The sequence below is a fragment of the Strongylocentrotus purpuratus genome, unplaced genomic scaffold, assembly GCF_000002235.5.
Source record: "Strongylocentrotus purpuratus isolate Spur 01 unplaced genomic scaffold, Spur_5.0 spur5_scaffold_9, whole genome shotgun sequence".
Taxonomy (NCBI): Eukaryota; Metazoa; Echinodermata; class Echinoidea; order Camarodonta; family Strongylocentrotidae; genus Strongylocentrotus; species Strongylocentrotus purpuratus.
Window position 1 is genome coordinate 28,886,342 of NW_022145615.1, and position 16,582 is coordinate 28,902,923.

The window sequence follows — 16,582 nt, forward strand, 5'->3', positions numbered from 1 at the left end:
CCACCCAACGGAACGGAATGTCGATCGGTCAAAAACGAAAAAAAAAAGTCCTCTGATTGATTAATTGATCAATCTTTGTGTTTATTTACCTAAAAACTCTCCGAAATAGATGAAGATAACATCAGCTACCTGTCTAGCGGACTGTCAGGTAATGACGTCACCAGTGACAAATTTTGATCACCAGTTTATACCGCTGTGTACAGCGTATTTCATTATGCAGTCAAACCTGTCTATACCGACCGCCCAAGGGACTCAAGTAAAAGTGGTCTTTGTAGACAGAGGGTCACTAAAGCAGGTTCAATTGTAACTGAAATTTAAAAAAAAAATCTCGTAATCGGCAGGATTCGAACCTGCGCGGGGAGACCCCAATATATTTCTAGTCTATCGCCTTAACCGCTCGGCCACGATTACCTTGATGTGAGGATGGAAGGTCGTTGGCAACTGGTTCAATATGGCTAATTAAACAGAATATTAATCTGTTTGTTGATGGTGCTTATGTTTAAATTATATTCTTGCAATTTCTTTCTGCAACAAAACTATACAAACCTTATATTGCGGGCACGTCATGCTACTTTTCTTATGCTGTAGCCCTCCTGCATCTAACGTCTTTATGTTAATTATGCATTCAATATATTTGTTTAATTTTGTACATTTTCTGTATACTTATATACATATGAAAAATTGGATCAAACCATATTATGTTCACGAAAATGTATGAAGAAAAAAAGAAAGATGCAGAAACCAATAAATAAAATAAAATAAATTATATATATATGCCCTCTAATTATCTTTTATTACTGCAGAAAAGAAAAGAAACACCGAAGAAAGCAGATTTCTACCTCTATTTAAAAGACATTGGCAAAATAGTTATATTAACATGATCCTCTTTTTATTGTATCGAAAAGATTTTGAAATCAGGCCAAAAATTTCGCAACGACTCGGCCAGCCGCTAAATAAGTAGGGGGGGGGGGGGGGTTAGAGAACATATTTTTTTTTTTTTTTTTTTTTTTTTTTTTTTGGGGGGGGGGGGGGGGGGGGGGGGGGTAAGAGGACATATTTTTTTTAATTTGGATCCGAAATTTGACCGATCGACATTCCGTTCCGTTGGGGGTGGGGGGGGGGGGGGGTTAAGGTCATCTTTTTTAGGTCATCCATTAGGATTTTTAAATTTGTTTTAATATTTTATTTATTAAAAAAAAAAAAAAAAAAAACAAGGGAGGGGGGGGGGGGGGGGGTTCCAAAAAACATACACATTAAAAAAAAACTCAAGGGGGGGGGGGGGGGTTAACCCCCACCACCCTGCGTATGCGCCTGGCTGTGAGCACCAAAATCGGTAGCCTAGTAGAGCCGGAGTAATATTCGAGCGCCTTGAGCTCTTTGCGTGTTTGAAAATTATCCAATGCTAATATCATGATTATAATAATTGAAAGAGACCAACCCGGATTTTTTATGGCTTCTTCAAGCTCTCGACTCTGAGATCAGAATGCTACATGAATGAAATCAAAAGTTTTCCTTCTTGGTCTTGACTCCGGAATCCAAGTATCGCATGCAGCTTTATTATTTATTGCATATTGCAATTTAAAGATGCACTTTACTTTAACGTTCATACCGAACTGCAGGCGCGGATCCAGGATTTTCCAATAGGGGGGGCCGGAGATTTGAAAAATTGCGCAGACCGTTTTTCAACTCAACATACCAATACTGACAAGGTCATATTAGAAGCACCATACCGGTACAATTTTTTTAACATTTTCATCGGGGGGGGGGGGGGGGCTGAAGCCTCTTTCCCGAAAAAGTAATTTTCTGGTTTCACAATAGTGAGCGAAGCGAGCGAGCACAAATTTGAGGATAATATGTATTTTGTGAAAGTGTTATTTATCTACAAAATATACGAAAAAAGATATAAACAAAATCATATTCGGGCAGGTCGCTGTTTCTCCCCCCCCCCTTTACGCGCGAAGCGCATAAGCTTTGATGTTTCATTAAATCGTTGGAGAAAGAAGACGATTCGTTGTACCGTTCTCGACTCTTAATCTTTGTCTAAATTGAGTTCCTCCCTTCCGCGCAAAGCGCGGAAGCTTTGACGTTTCATTAAATTATTAAAGGAGGAAGACGATACGTTGTACCGGTCTCGACTCTTAATCCTTGTCTGAATTAGACCCCCTCCCGCGCGAAGCGCAGAGGCTTTGACGTTTCATTCAATTATTAGAGAAAGAAGCAATTCGTTGTACCGTTCTCGATTCTTAATCATTGTCTGAATACAGTTTCCCCACCTCCTTCCGCGCGAAGCGCGGAAGCTGTGACGTTTTATTAAATCATTAGAGAAAGAAGACGATTCGTTGTACTGTTCTCGACTCTTAATCCTTGTCTGAATTGAGTTCCCCCCTCCCGCGCAAAGCGCGGAAGCTTTGACGTTTCATTAAATTATTAGAGAAAGAAGATGATTCTTTGTTCCATTCTCGACTCTTAATCATTGTCTGAATTGAGTCCCCCCCCCCTCCCGCGCGAAGATTGACGTTTCATTAAATTATTAGAGTAAGAAGACGATTCGTTGTACCGTTCTCGATTTTTAATCATTGTCTGAATTCAGTTTCCCCACCCCCTCCTGCGCGAAGCTCAGAAGCTGTGACGTTTCATTTAATCATTAGAGAAAGAAGAGGATTCGTAATTGTACCGTTCTCGATTCTTTATCATTGTCTGAATTAAGTTAGCCCCCTCCGCGCGAAGCGCGGAAGCTTTGACGTTTCATTAAATTATTAGAGAAAGAAGACGATGCGTTGTACCGTTCGCGATACTTAATCATTGTCTGAATTCAGTCCCCCCCCCTCCACGCGAAGCGCAGAAGCTTTGACGTTTCATTAAATTATTAGAGAAAGAAGACGATGCGTTGTACCGTTCTCGATACTTAATCATTGTCTGAATTCAGTTCCCCCCCCCCCCCCACCGCGCGAAGCGCGGAAGCTTTGACGTTTCATTGAATTATTAGAGAAAGAAGACGATTCTTTGTACCATTCTCGACTCTTAATCCTTGTCTGAATTGAGTTTTTTCCCCCCCGCACAGAAGCTTTGACGTTTCATTGAATTATTAGAGAAAGAACATGATTCGTTGTTCCATTCTCGATTCTTAATCCTTGTTTGAATTTATTTTCCCCCTTCCGCGCGAGGCGCGGAAGCTTTGACCTTTCATAGTGTAATGAAATTATTAGAGAAAGAAGATAATTCATTGTTTCATTCTCGACTCTTAAAGCGTATCTGCCATAGTTAACAGGAGGGATTAGACTGCCCTGCAAGGTCACTGGACAGGTGGTTATCTCATCAACTCAGCTCTCAGTTAACATAAGAAAAAGAGGATCATGGGGGACAAATGGTCACCGATTAGGCATGGTTTGTTATATAGAGGGCGCAAGTAGCTACAAGTAGTGCAGTGGGCCTTTAATCCTTCTCTGAATTCAGTTCCCCCCTCTAGCGGAAAGCGCAGAAGCTTAACGTTTCATTAAATTATTAGAGAAAGAAGACGATTTGTTGTACCGTTCTCGACTTGTAAGAATTTTCAAAATTGTTTCTTTGTCTGCTCCTTTTCCGTCCTATGTCCTTTTAATGCCCCTACCGCCCTAGCTACGCATGCTTTAAAGGGAAAATGAAACAATCATGATTGTGATAGCACACAATTAGGTCAGTAGAAATGAAAGGGGAAAAAAAATTATTTACACCAACCATGTAATAATCCCGACCCGACCGGGATCACTATCCATGTCAAAGTTTTGTGTTATCGGGCGAGGGCCGGGGCGTAGCGACCAAGCGTGATTTTGCAATGTAGAATGCTGAAATTATGCATTCTAGAAAATCCCTCAGCCCAATATGTACGTTCCTTCATTTCTTTCTAGCTATATATCTAAATTTCCAGGGGGACGTGTCCCTCTATCGGGCCCAGGATCGCCGCCCCTGTCCATGATTACTACCAACATGAGTTTATATATGAGCTGAATCCAATTGAAGAGCAACATAAGAGTTGTGAAGCGGCCCTACCTTTAATTTAAAATTTTACTGTTGAGTATATAGCTTCTATTTGAAAGACATCCAAAATATTGTGCCCTTTTCAATTTTTTTTCAAAAGCAGGGGCTGTTTTTAACGTTTTACTTTGAATCCGTGGCTCGAAATTTTATGCGGCCGACCCGGCCCCCTCTATTCAATAACGTTTCCCAAGCCTTCTGGAATGACCCCAAATCTTCCGATTACATTTTTTTTATCTTATTCGTCGTTACTGTCACCTAGCACCATTTCCTTGTCTTTCCCCCTTTCTCACCCGACTTTTCTCTCCCCCCCCCCCCCCACCCACTCAGTGTTGTTTAGGGTACGCGCATGTACATGTATGTCCCCTCTCTTTGAAAGCACCCCTTTATTTTCGGTGTGTAAAGTCAGTGCGGGCCGGATTTTTGTGTATTACGGGCCGGACTTTGTTGCGTGAAAAGTAACCCTTTATCGGAGATTTTGGGAACACAAATTCGATCCCTCCGACCCCGGAGTGGGAGTGAGGTGGGGAGGGGGGGGGGGGGGATCTTCTTTTTATTTTCTCCTTTTTTTCTCTCTCTCTTCTTTCTTTTCTCTTCTCCTTTCTTTTCTCTTTTCCTTTCTTTTCTCTTTTCCTTTTTCTTCTCTTCTCCTTTCTTTTTTTTCTCTTTTTTTTTGCGCCGCCAATAGGGGGGGCCGCGGCCGTTTCGGCCCCCCCTGGATCCGCCACTGGAATTGTACATGCTCATCTACATATGGTCATTAAAACAAAAACTAAAACAAACAAACAAAGACCCTGAAAGTTAATGGCATGGAAGAAATACCCAAATTGTCGAATGAATATAATCAAGTTTCCGAAAGTAAATGGCAAGCAATCTGGCATTATTTAGTTCGCTCCTTTGACGTAAGCTCTGGGCGTGAAAGACGGATTGAAACGAGTTAGATCGTTATTAGGTATTGGGGGTCAGAGGTAGGGTAGGTTTATAAGTGTACGGTTTTGGCCAAGAGTTGGACTTATGAATAAGCATTTTAAATTGGCCGAGAAGCAATGGTTTCGATCGTCGAGGGGTCACCCCCGGTGGGTAGGCGACGTCCCTGAACCCAATCATTTGGTGTAATCTGTCTCCCGCCCCCATCTCTGATCTTATTATACTGACTGCATCCCACTACTTGCTTCACAAGGGATGACTTACTAGCGCTGATCGATGATCACGCTACGAGCAAATAACAAGCCGGACAAAGTCCAACTCGGTGAATAAACATCGGAAAACAGAAATGATGATATATGACTAAACAGTGACGAACCTGATACGAGTGCGTCTGGAAGCAAAGGTCAAAACTGACGACTGTATACCAACAATCTTAGGTGTATATTGAGGCTACTGCTGAATCCTGCGGGGATATGTTAGCGGACAAGAACATGCACTGTGCGGATATGAAATCAACATGGCGTCCTTAGTAACCAAGAATGCCTGGAGGTCGGTGATGTTTAACCCAGAGCCCTTGTCGGTATTCATCACGATGATATTACTTTTCACATCATGTGGTTCCACTGTAGGGATCAAAGTTGGTAAGTTCATAAACCGAAGACACATTCAATATATATTTCATTCTGTCGTCATAATGTAGATATATACAGCTTCTCAGATACTTGATTGGTTTTTGTACTGCATATGAATTATATAATAGTACTCATGAAGAGAACGGTAAATTGCCGCTTTGTCTACACACAGCCCGTCTACTATCCAAACGAGGTCTTATAATCATATGATGATTATCATTATTATATACTTGATTGGTTCACAATATGTTTCTGTACTGGATATGAATTATATGAATACTCGGGAATAGAACGGTGAATTGTCGTTTGGTCTACACTCAGCCCGTCTACTACCCAAACGAGGTCTTATCATCATATGATTATCATTATCATATACTTGATTGGTTCACAATATGTTTCTGTACTGGATATGAATTATATTAATACTCATGAAGAGAACGGTAAATTGCCATTTGGTCTACAACCAGACCGTCTACTACCTAATTTGTCTATTCCTTGTGATCAGGCTACACACAGCCCGTCTACCATCCAAACGAGGTCTTATAACCATAATGATGATTATCATTATTATATACTTGATTGGTTCACAATATGTTTCTGTACTGGATATGAATTATATTAATACTCATGAAGCGAACAATGAATTGCCGTTCGGTCTACAATCAGACCGTCTACTACCTAATTTGTCTATTCCTTGTGATCAGGCTACACACAGCCCGTCTACTATCCAAACGAGTTCATATAATCATATGATGATTATCATTATTATATATTGGTTCACAATATGTTTCTGTACTGGATAAGAATTATATTAATACTCATGAAGATAACGATTACTTGCCGTTCGGTCTACCACCAGTTCGTCTACTACCCAATTGGTCTATTCCATGTGATCCACACCCAGACCCTCTACTATCCAAACGAGGTCTAATAACCCTATGACGATTACTATTATTTACGATGAAACGGTTATTAGACCGTATGGATAGTTGACAAATTGTGAGTTAGACAAACCGAGAAAATATGTTCAATCACTTTTCCTTATTCATACCCAGGCCCCGTGAAATTATGCCTTGTGTTTGATAAATTGACCGGATAGCAGCACATTATGTGTCAAAGATGATTTATGTATCAATGACAACGTTCATATGTTTTGGATAAATTTGTACGAAATACTGCGAAGTAGAATGGGTACAACTACATGGCAAAATTCACTGTTGTTGTTGTTGTTATTTATACGCACTATTATGTTTGAGCTGTTACGATACACGTATAAATCAATTTAAATAATTTATACGTTTTCAAAAACAAACACAATATATTTGACAAATCATTTCAAAATAGGAAAATGCAGGAGACCATCATCTAAAGCTTGAGCTTGCATATCATGCGGGCCATAGACAAGGAACCCAATAATTATATAGGCGACCAAACTATAATATATATATATACACATAACATAAGAAAGAATTTAATTATTACAGCCACATAATGAAGAAAATCAATTTCTATAAAATAAAAATGAAATGCGTTTAGTTTAAATGAGCATATTATATAAGTATGTCTTTTGAGAAACGTGTTATAAATGTAATTTTTATGTAGGGCCTATGTGCATGTGTTTGTATCCAAACATGGGGCATTGTTTCTTCGCGTTATTGTGCACTTCAGCAAGGCTTGGCACGCTCCACAGCCTTCTTTATTGATTTCACTGATATTATTCTTATCACAGTATTCTGTCTTACTTCAACACTCCATCATTTCATCGATTAATTCTCGTATTGATTTTCAAAGATCTTTGAAATGATATAGCAGCATGATAAATATATCGGTATTCGCAATAACAATATTACAATCACCAATGCAACGAACCAGCAAAACTATACAAAGTAATAATCCAGTACCTAAACAACATACGCACATAACGTACATTTTATTGAATGTTTGATGTAGAACACATGCTTTGTTCAATCTATTCAATCAATAAGAATGTATAAGCTCTCGCATTATATGTTGCATGTAAAACTTCCCGATTCCCGAAGCGGTAGCAGTAAAATGAGAAAACGAAACTTGAGATTATTTAAAACTAATCAATGTAAAGAAGAGGGACACATGCATGATAAATAAAAGTTTAAAACTGTTCTTAGATGAATTTCTCCTTCTCGGCGAAGGGGTATCATTATACAAATTTACCCATATTTCTCTTTTAACGAGGTCGTAAAGACTTTCTAAATATCAATTTCAAAAGCGGTGTGCATCATCTATCATACCTATAATGCTTTATACATTTGTTGTTGTTTGTACGACTGCAGTTTATTTAACATCTCACTGTGGCTATGTGGTACCTACTGGAGCCGGGGGCCTCCTGGAGGCAGAAGACGGACTGAACTACAAAGATAATGTTGACTGTACCGTAACTCTGGCCGCCCTCCCCACCCATAGGATCCTGATTCAATTCCATCGGTTTAGTCTAGAGAGTGGCGTTAATGGTAAGTTGGATGTGTAGGAAGGTGGGGGTTAGGCCCGCCCCCCCTCCAACTCCGGGGTCGGAATGACCGCATGCCTGTTACCAAAATGTCCGGTAAAGGGGCACTTTTTACGCACCAAAGTCCGGCTCGTACATACACAAAATTGACTTTACACACCGGACTTAGGGGGTGTTTTCAAAAGGAGGGAACACGCGTACCCTAAATAACACTGAGTGGGGGGGGGGGGGGCGGAATTATGGGGCCAGAAGGGTGAGGGTTATACTACCAGCAGAATATTGACTGTTACGTGACACTTGCCACCCTTCCCACATACATGATTTGGAGTCAATGATGGGTGTAAAAAAAACCACCACACCCCCCCCCCTAAAAAAGGCAAAAATAAAATAAACACTACATTAAAAAAAAAAACAGGAAAACTTTGATTTTGCTCCTCCCCGCATTTTATATTTTATTGAGAAACCAGGGAGAGTGATTCCTTTTATCATGTTCCTGCATGGGAAAATTAATCAGATATATAGGGAGGATAATATGTGTTCTCAATCAGCCCTCCCGTAAATTATGTATGGTCTGCGTTTTTTTTTTATAGAGACGCGATTTTTGAAAATGTGGGGTGAACGCAAGGGAGTTATCCTTTTGTAATTATTGATTACACAATAATTATGGACACCGGCTTTGCTTGCTAATAATGGTATACTTGGTGAAAATCATATAAACTTTGGCCTATTTCATTGGGATCAATTGTGTATAAGAATATAACAATAACATCAATACATATCTATTACAGTCAGTAATTTGTTGGAAATAAAGTGTTCACATCCTCTTTTCCATTCAATTTGATGTATTCAGGTAAATGTCTCGACGGTTTAAGGTTTTATGATGGGAGTACGGTGAACGATCCGCCACTTACACCAGAACTCTGCGGACGTCTTACCCAGCTACCAGACTTCGTCTCCAACGGTAGCAACATCACCGTAAGGTTCAAGACCGATGAAGGGGGACAGAGCTTCGGATTCGGGATCTACTTCACACAGATCTCAGACGGTATAACCATATATAACATCCATTTATTATTATGTTCCTTGAACCAGGGGGGGGGGGGGGTCCGGGTCTTCTCTAAGACCATTCTCCATCTACAACTCTACCTGTATATCAAACTAAATATTAAGCACTCTTTTAGCAACTGTTCAGTATGTCACCACCAACCCATTGGTCCCCTTTAAAGACCGTCTATACTACTGGGCCAGAAGGGATTAGACCACACAGCGAGGTCACTGACAGGTGGCTATCTCATTAACTCAGCTCTCAACGAACATAAGAAAAAGAGGATCATGGGGGACCAACAGGCACCGATTTGGGAAGTTTTCTATATCGAGGGAGCAAGTAGCTACAAGTAGGACAGGTGGGCTTTAAAGGGGTGTATCTGGTCTCCTCGATACCGATCTCCATCATACTCTTTCTAAAGAGGTAATGGTAAAAGACGAACGTTTTATAGATTCTTGATAGCATAATGTCGGTCGCACAATAAAGGCTCAGAAGTGAGAAGTATGTGGTCATCGTAGATGTTTAAAATTAGTTTTCTTCAAATCAGAACCGACTTAGTTTTTATGTGTGAATGCTAAGATTCGAAACAAATACAATCTGGAAGGAACGGTGTTCAGACTTCGTTCGATTGTGTAGCAAAGTCGCTTAATAATCATCATTTGAGAAATGTCGTTTTTTGTAGAAAAAAATTATAAAAACCAGTCATTCCAATTTCCTCCCAATTCAGCACCATGTCTGGATGAGGAGTTTGAATGTAACAACAGCTACTGCATTGGTCAGTCTCTCGTCTGTAACACCATTAATATGTGTGGCGATTGGAGTGATGAAGGCAATTGTACAGGTGAGTTCCAATGCAATTTTTAGTACGGCTAAATAAAGTAAATGCCTGCTCATCTTGAAATTATATAACTGTTCTTTCAGGATCGTCATTTAATATTTTCTGTCTGGAAATTTCGATCCTTGTTGGCAAATCGCAAAATTCGATGATTTTTTTAAAATAATTGTTATTTCATTAGGGGGTGAGGTAAAAACGGTTTCAAACTTTTGTGTCGTAAATTCTTGGAAAATTTTGGAGACTTTTTTTAATCTGGCGACTAGATTTCTGTCGATTCCAAATACCTTAAAATTGCTCTCCCTTTTTTGTTGTTGCTTGTTGGAATTGGTTCGACCTTTCCATTTGACATCGTGCATATCCATCAACTTCAATCTAATGTACAAAAGAAGATTGACTACTGAAATAACTCATTTAATTATCTTGACTAGATATTGATTATTGTTGTTGATTCGCATCTAAATCAGTTGCGAAGAGAAATGAATTTTGTAACCCCTCCCTGGGATGACTGAGCTAGGATAATGGAATAAAACTTCCATCGGACTCTCAAACTGTTGGGTTGTGTCTCATCAAATACAATTGTTTCAATGATGACTTTAACTATAACAACTGACATCATGACTAAATTTTGTCGCTAACTATCACAATGTATAATTTATATGTTGGATCGATTTGTGGTGAGATGTCAAATTGATGATCTGCTTTCTTATTTTTGCTACAGCGCCCCCTCCTGAACCTAAAGGTTTATCCCTTGCTGCTATAGTCGGTATTGGTATCTCGGTCATTTTTGTCACTGCGGTAATTATCATGCTATGTGTACAGATCATCCAACATCATCGGAAACAGATGATTCTGAAGCGACTGGTTGATCAAGTCGACCGCGACATCAAGAAAAACCCGTATGCGAAGTTGCCGTCAGATGGATCTGACGTTCAGAAGGAAGATGATTCGAGTTACGTTTTAAAGACGGATGACGTCGGGTTGAGCGGGAAAGTTTTCGGTCGAAAGCGATCCTCAAAAGTTGCTCCTTCACAGTACGACTCTTAAAAGGATGCCTTCACTTTTCATTTACTGAGAGCCAGAAGGGCGTTGATTTATCATATTCTTATCCAAAGCTAACGCCCTACCAACTCTCAAAAGAGGTTTAGTTTCAGTCTTTCAACTATCAGTTAAGAAAATGAATAAGACTTCACGACAAACATTATATATATTATACAATCTCCGTCCAACTTTGTTTTTTTTCGAAAAGGAATTTGTTTTAATTGATATGAAAAATTGAGGTGCACATAAAGTTGTATTTTTGTTTCGTTTGTTTGTTTTTTTAAATGAAAATTCAATGGCATTTTCCTATTTCCTTCTCTCTGGTGATGGTTACTTGTAATATTTTCAGTCTGAGTGCTCTAGGAAGAGCCGCCGAGAAAGGTCAAGTGCAAAAAGTGAGGAAAATGAAACATGTGAAAAGGAATTAGATGGGCATGAAGCAAAAAAATAACGTGAGCCAAGGAGAGTGAGAGAGAAAGAAAAAAAAGAAACAGAGAGAAAGGAAGAGAGGGACAAAGAGATAGAGAGAGAGAGAGAGGGGGGGGGGGGACAGATGATGGATTTTACCAAAAAGAAAATTTCAATTTCACTGATTAATGATGTTCCAAGACGATTTTATATATTGCTATAATTAATGGCGATCATGACCACACACTCTCAATTTATGTATTGTCAGCCATTTGGATTGTTTTGTCTGGATTTGTTTTCAAGTACATTTATTGCTTTCCATGATATCCTCTCTCTCTCTCTCTCTCTCTCCTTTCCCCTTTCCTCCACCTTGCTAACGCCTTGAGAAGCTCCCTCTCTCTCCATTCACTCCTTCCATCTGCACTTCGTTTCCCCCTCTCTCTCTCTCTCTCTCTCTCTCATACACATAGTTTTTACACTCCCTCTCTCTCTGTCGGTCTTTATGTCTGTCTCTCTCTCTCTCTCTGCTCATGTACACTCTAAAAACTGAAATGTTAAATGTCAATTCAAAAGGGCCGAGGAGTGACCACTCTTTCAAAATGTCAGATTGTTTCTTATAACCTGCTAGATTCAACCTTTATAGTGTTGGATCCAGCATGTTCAAAGTGTTAATCTACCATTTTGAAAGAGTGGTCAGTCCTCGGTCCTTTTAAATGGTGATTTAACATTTCAGTTTTTAGAGTGTAGCTATTTCCCACTTTCTATCCTCTACTTGTTGACCCATAATTTTATTGTTCATTTCATGCATATTTTTCTAGCTTCCCCCTTACAAACTATTCATTTCACATCCAAGAAAATTCATAATGAAAATGCCATACACGCATACAATACACTTTCTCATTTTTTTCTCTATCAAAATTAATGTCATAGGTTACTAGTATAAACAGGCGCATACGCTGATGGGGGAGAGGGAGGGCGGGGGGGGGGGGGATGCATTCGAGGTGAGTTCGGGACAGTCTTACTTTCTGGTCGGGACGTTCCGACTGCATTCGAGCCGCATTCGAGGTGCCAATTTGAAGATTCCGACGGCATTCGAAGTGCATTCCAGGTTGGATTCTTTTAGTACCGAAAATATCGAAATAGATTCCGGCGGCAATCGAGATGCATTCGGGACGTTCCAACTGTATTCGAGCCGCATTCGTGCGGCAATCGAGATGCATTCGGGGCGCATTCGGGACGTTCCAACTGTATTCGAGCGGCAATCGAGATGCATTCAAATTTGCATTTCTTTTCTTATTTAAAATCTTTATATATCAATTTGAAATCCAACTACCACATAAGTCTGTGAATATTGATGTGCATCCCATCTTTCTTTTCTCTTCTTTTTTCTGTCTTTTCCCCCTTTTACCAATATTTTGTTCCTCCATATTTGTATCATTATGTATCCTTTGAGGGTAGTCATACTATCAAGCTTTGCTTATTTTGTCAACCCTCCTGTTTGATGTTCTCGATTAGTTACACCCAGCCTTACTTTATTCTACATATATTCTTTTGTCATGTGTAAATTTGCAATATTTGTTTGTTATATATTTGTAAAAATGCAAAACAAAAAGAAAATCAAACAGAAATAAATAAATCAAATCAAATCAAATCAACTGTATTCGAGCCGCAATATCTAAAGATTCCGACGGCATTCGAAGTGCATTCCAGTTGGATTCTTTTAGTACCAAAAATATATCAAAATAGATTCCGGCGGCAATCGAGATGCATTCGAGGTGCATTCGGAACGTTCCGACTGTATCGAGCCACATTCGAGCGGCAATCTAAAGATTCCGACGGCATTCGAAGTGCATTCCAGTTGGATTCTTTTAATATCGAAATATTTTCCAGCGCCAATCGAGATGCATTTGGGGTGTATTCGAGCCACATTCGAGCGGCAATCTTAAGATTCCGACGGCATTCTGAGTGAATTCGAGTTTGATTCTGTTAGTACCGAAAATGTCGAAATACTTTCCAGCGGCAATCGACATGCATTCGAGGTGCATTCGGGACGTTCCACCTGCATTCGAGCTGCATTCGAGCGGCAATCTAAAGATTCCGACAGCATTCGAAGTGCATTCCAGTTGGATTCTTTTAATACCAAAATATTTTCCAGCGGCAATCGAGATGCATTTGGGGTGCATTCGAGCCGCATTCGAGCGGCAATCTTAAGATTCCGACGGCATTCTGAGTGAATTCGAGTTTGATTCTTTTAGTACCGAAAATGTCGAAATACTTTCCAGCGGCAATCGAGATGCATTCGAGGTGCATTCGGAACGTTCCGACTGTATCGAGCCACATTCGAGCGGCAATCTAAAGATTCCGACGGCATTCGAAGTGCATTCCAGTTGGATTCTTTTAATACCGAAATATTTTCCAGCGGCAATCGAGATACATTCGGGGTGCATTCGGGACGTTCCACCTGCATTCAAGCGGCAATCTAAAGATTCCAACTGCATTCGAGCCGCATTCGAGATTCCGACGGCATTCGAAGTGCAATCCAGTTGGATTTTTTTAATACCGAAAATATTGACATAGATTCCAGCGGCAATAGAGGTGCATTCGGGACTTTCCAACGGTATTCAAGCCGCATTCGAGCGGCAATCTATGAGTTCATAGCTAATATGAAAACTAATACCATTCAGAAATTTGATTTTAAAGGTTGCAACTCTACACTTAAACTTTTAACATATGCTGACGACACCTTATTCTTTTGTTAAAAATAAAAACATATCTAGAGAATGTAATAGATGAATTAGACTTATTTGGAAAAGTCGCAGGCCCGACATTAAATAAAAATAATACTGTTCTTTTCTGGATTAGAGATTACATGAAAAAGATGGTTTCTCTGTGACTTTGATCTCACTTGGTTAAAAGAACCTGTATAGTACTTATATATTTCATATCTGCAGACTTATACTATGCTACAAAATTGAGTTGGGAAAATAATTGACCAAACTACACAAACTCTTGGACAACTGGAAAAGCAGAAACCTCACATTATTCGGAAGAATCACAGCTGTTAAATCACTTGCATTAAGTCAAATAGTTCATAGTAGACATGATTCCACCAGAGTCTGAATAAATTGAATAAATTAGTATTCCAATTTATTTGGAATTCCAAAATCGACAAGGTAAAAGGGTCTATCCTTACTCAAAATTATAGCCAAGGGGGATTACGATTGATGAGTTTTCGTTCAAGATGGCTTGGTAGATTATTGGATGACAGTAAAGGTCCATGACATTTTTTGACTGTGAAAGACCTGTCAATACGCCTTGAAATAAGAATTCCAAAATCGACAAGGAAAAAGGGTTTATCCTTACTTAATATTATAGCCAAGGAGGATTACATATGATTAACACTGAGAAACAGATTAATAAGTTTTCGTTCAAGATAGCTTGGTAGATTATTGGATGGCAGTAAAGGTCCCTGACATTTTTTTTACTGTTAAAGGCCTGTCAGTACGCCGAGGAAAAGCAAGCAAAGTCTGTTAAACTAAATCAAGCTATTCCAAAGATATGGTTCAGTGACTTTACAAATGAAGAAACTAGACTAGTAAATCATATTCACTCTCTTGAAATTCCTTATTTCAAATTTGGAAGAGTGTCTTTACATATCAGTGACGTAAGGACAAAACGTTCCTACAGTCTGATATTTTTTAGCAGACACTCACTAACATATATTTTTTTTTTATTCTTTTTTTTTTTTGGGGGGGGGGAATATACTACAAAGATACTGGTTCCGTGTTCAAGGAAACATCCCTTATGAAAGTTCAATTTTAATTTTGCTGTTCAATATACTACCTGTAACAAACAATCTTTCCAACTGGGGGATTTGAAGACGACAGATACTGGACACAACATTCAATGGGATGATACCCACATTAATGAGTTTGAAAAATGATTCCTTCATTAATAGAGACTATTATATCACCTATCTTCGCTCCAGTGAATAATCACTTGGCTTGTATCAGTCCATAGGAGTGGACGAAAGCTTTCCTACTAGAAGCTTAAAGTACATGTTATAATTACCCCTATTACCAATGACAGTTTTCCGTATTAACTTGGATATTATTCCTCGTTTTCAGAGCAGTCACTTAAAGGTATTACAAAGTATTTTGGATTTTTGAAAAATGGTTGGATAGTGAATCTTTACAATTTGGTATATTTGGATGCCCCTGTGGATCTTTTAAAAGCACTAGAAATTTTAGCCCCTAAAACACTTCTGCTTTTGAGAAATATGGAATATTAAGATTTACCGGTGCTCCCGGTAAATTTTGATAAATTTCAAATAGCTCCTACGGCCGTACAATGGTAAATGCGACCATGAAAATCTCAGAATATGTAGTTGTGGTATATAATTTTCGAACGGGAATAGCTTATCGGTCGATTTCAGTCAAGAAACATTGTTTTATAGCTTAATTAATATATTGACCTTGAGAGGGAGCTATACAACATAAATTGTTCATTATTTACAATTTCATAACTTTAGAGTCGATTTCGACCGCGACAACGATCAGTGAATATTGTAGGATATGCTTCCAATATGTTAATTTGAACCAAATTCACGACCCCATTCGAGCCCCATACCAAAACTTTGTATTACCTTTAAAAAAGGTTCTCTCGGTAGACGAGAGTCTACTAGAGTCAATAACTTATTCGTAGTGTCTGTTACAGTCTATTCACATGACCAGTTTCCTTGTATGTATCCTTTCATATCTCTAGGCTCTTAACGAATGACGTACGGTTGAGTTAACCTATGACGTACCATTTTATTAACAACTAATTTCTCATTTTTTCAAGGACCTTTACATTCTTTAATGACAAATAGAATCGATGAACCTTAAGCCCAATACTAAGCCTTTTATCAAAATCATTATGGCGTGCAAAATATAAAGCCTGATAACACTGCTTTTGCAATAAAGACACTATTGACGTACCTGTTTGATTTAGAAGGACGGGGGGGGGGGGGAGGCGTTTCATGAAACAATAATTAGTTGGTGGTTTTCACCGACATAATATCATTTTCATCGACAATTTTATGGTCACCAACTTTTTTCCAGGCCTCTGATTGGTCAAATTTAGTAAGCGCTGACTGTTGTCGGCGGACTAATGTTGATGAAACGCCCCCAGGCCGTCATTTTAAAAACAAGCTACTGCAGCAG

General features: G+C 39.1%; 1 protein-coding gene and 1 non-coding gene across 2 annotated transcripts; one reads left to right on the plus strand and one right to left on the minus strand.

Moving 5' to 3' along the window:
- Nucleotides 1-329: 329 nt before the first annotated feature.
- On the minus strand, nt 330-411 carry TRNAS-AGA. The gene has a single exon. It is a non-coding gene; the product is annotated as a tRNA-Ser (tRNA).
- A 4,637-nt stretch (nt 412-5,048) lies between these two features.
- Nucleotides 5,049-11,151, plus strand: LOC100892120. The gene is made up of 5 exons (XM_003725332.3): nt 5,049-5,579; nt 7,880-8,056; nt 8,903-9,097; nt 9,825-9,938; nt 10,651-11,151. The coding sequence occupies exons 1-5, from the start codon at nt 5,456-5,458 to the stop codon at nt 10,974-10,976; spliced, it is 936 nt and encodes a 311-aa protein (XP_003725380.1). The 5' UTR covers nt 5,049-5,455; the 3' UTR covers nt 10,977-11,151.
- The last annotated feature ends 5,431 nt before the right edge of the window (nt 11,152-16,582 follow it).

What these genes read in the sequence shown, in the direction of transcription:
- LOC100892120 (XM_003725332.3), top strand. Translation starts at nt 5,456, where the DNA reads ATGGCGTCCTTAGTAACCAAGAATGCCTGGAGGTCGGTGATGTTTAAC. An exon ending in CACTGTAGGGATCAAAGTTG is followed by an intron (nt 5,580 to 7,879) that starts GTAAGTTCATAA and finishes GTACGACTGCAG; the next exon opens with TTTATTTAACATCTCACTGT. An exon ending in CTTCACACAGATCTCAGACG is followed by an intron (nt 9,098 to 9,824) that starts GTATAACCATAT and finishes CTCCCAATTCAG; the next exon opens with CACCATGTCTGGATGAGGAG.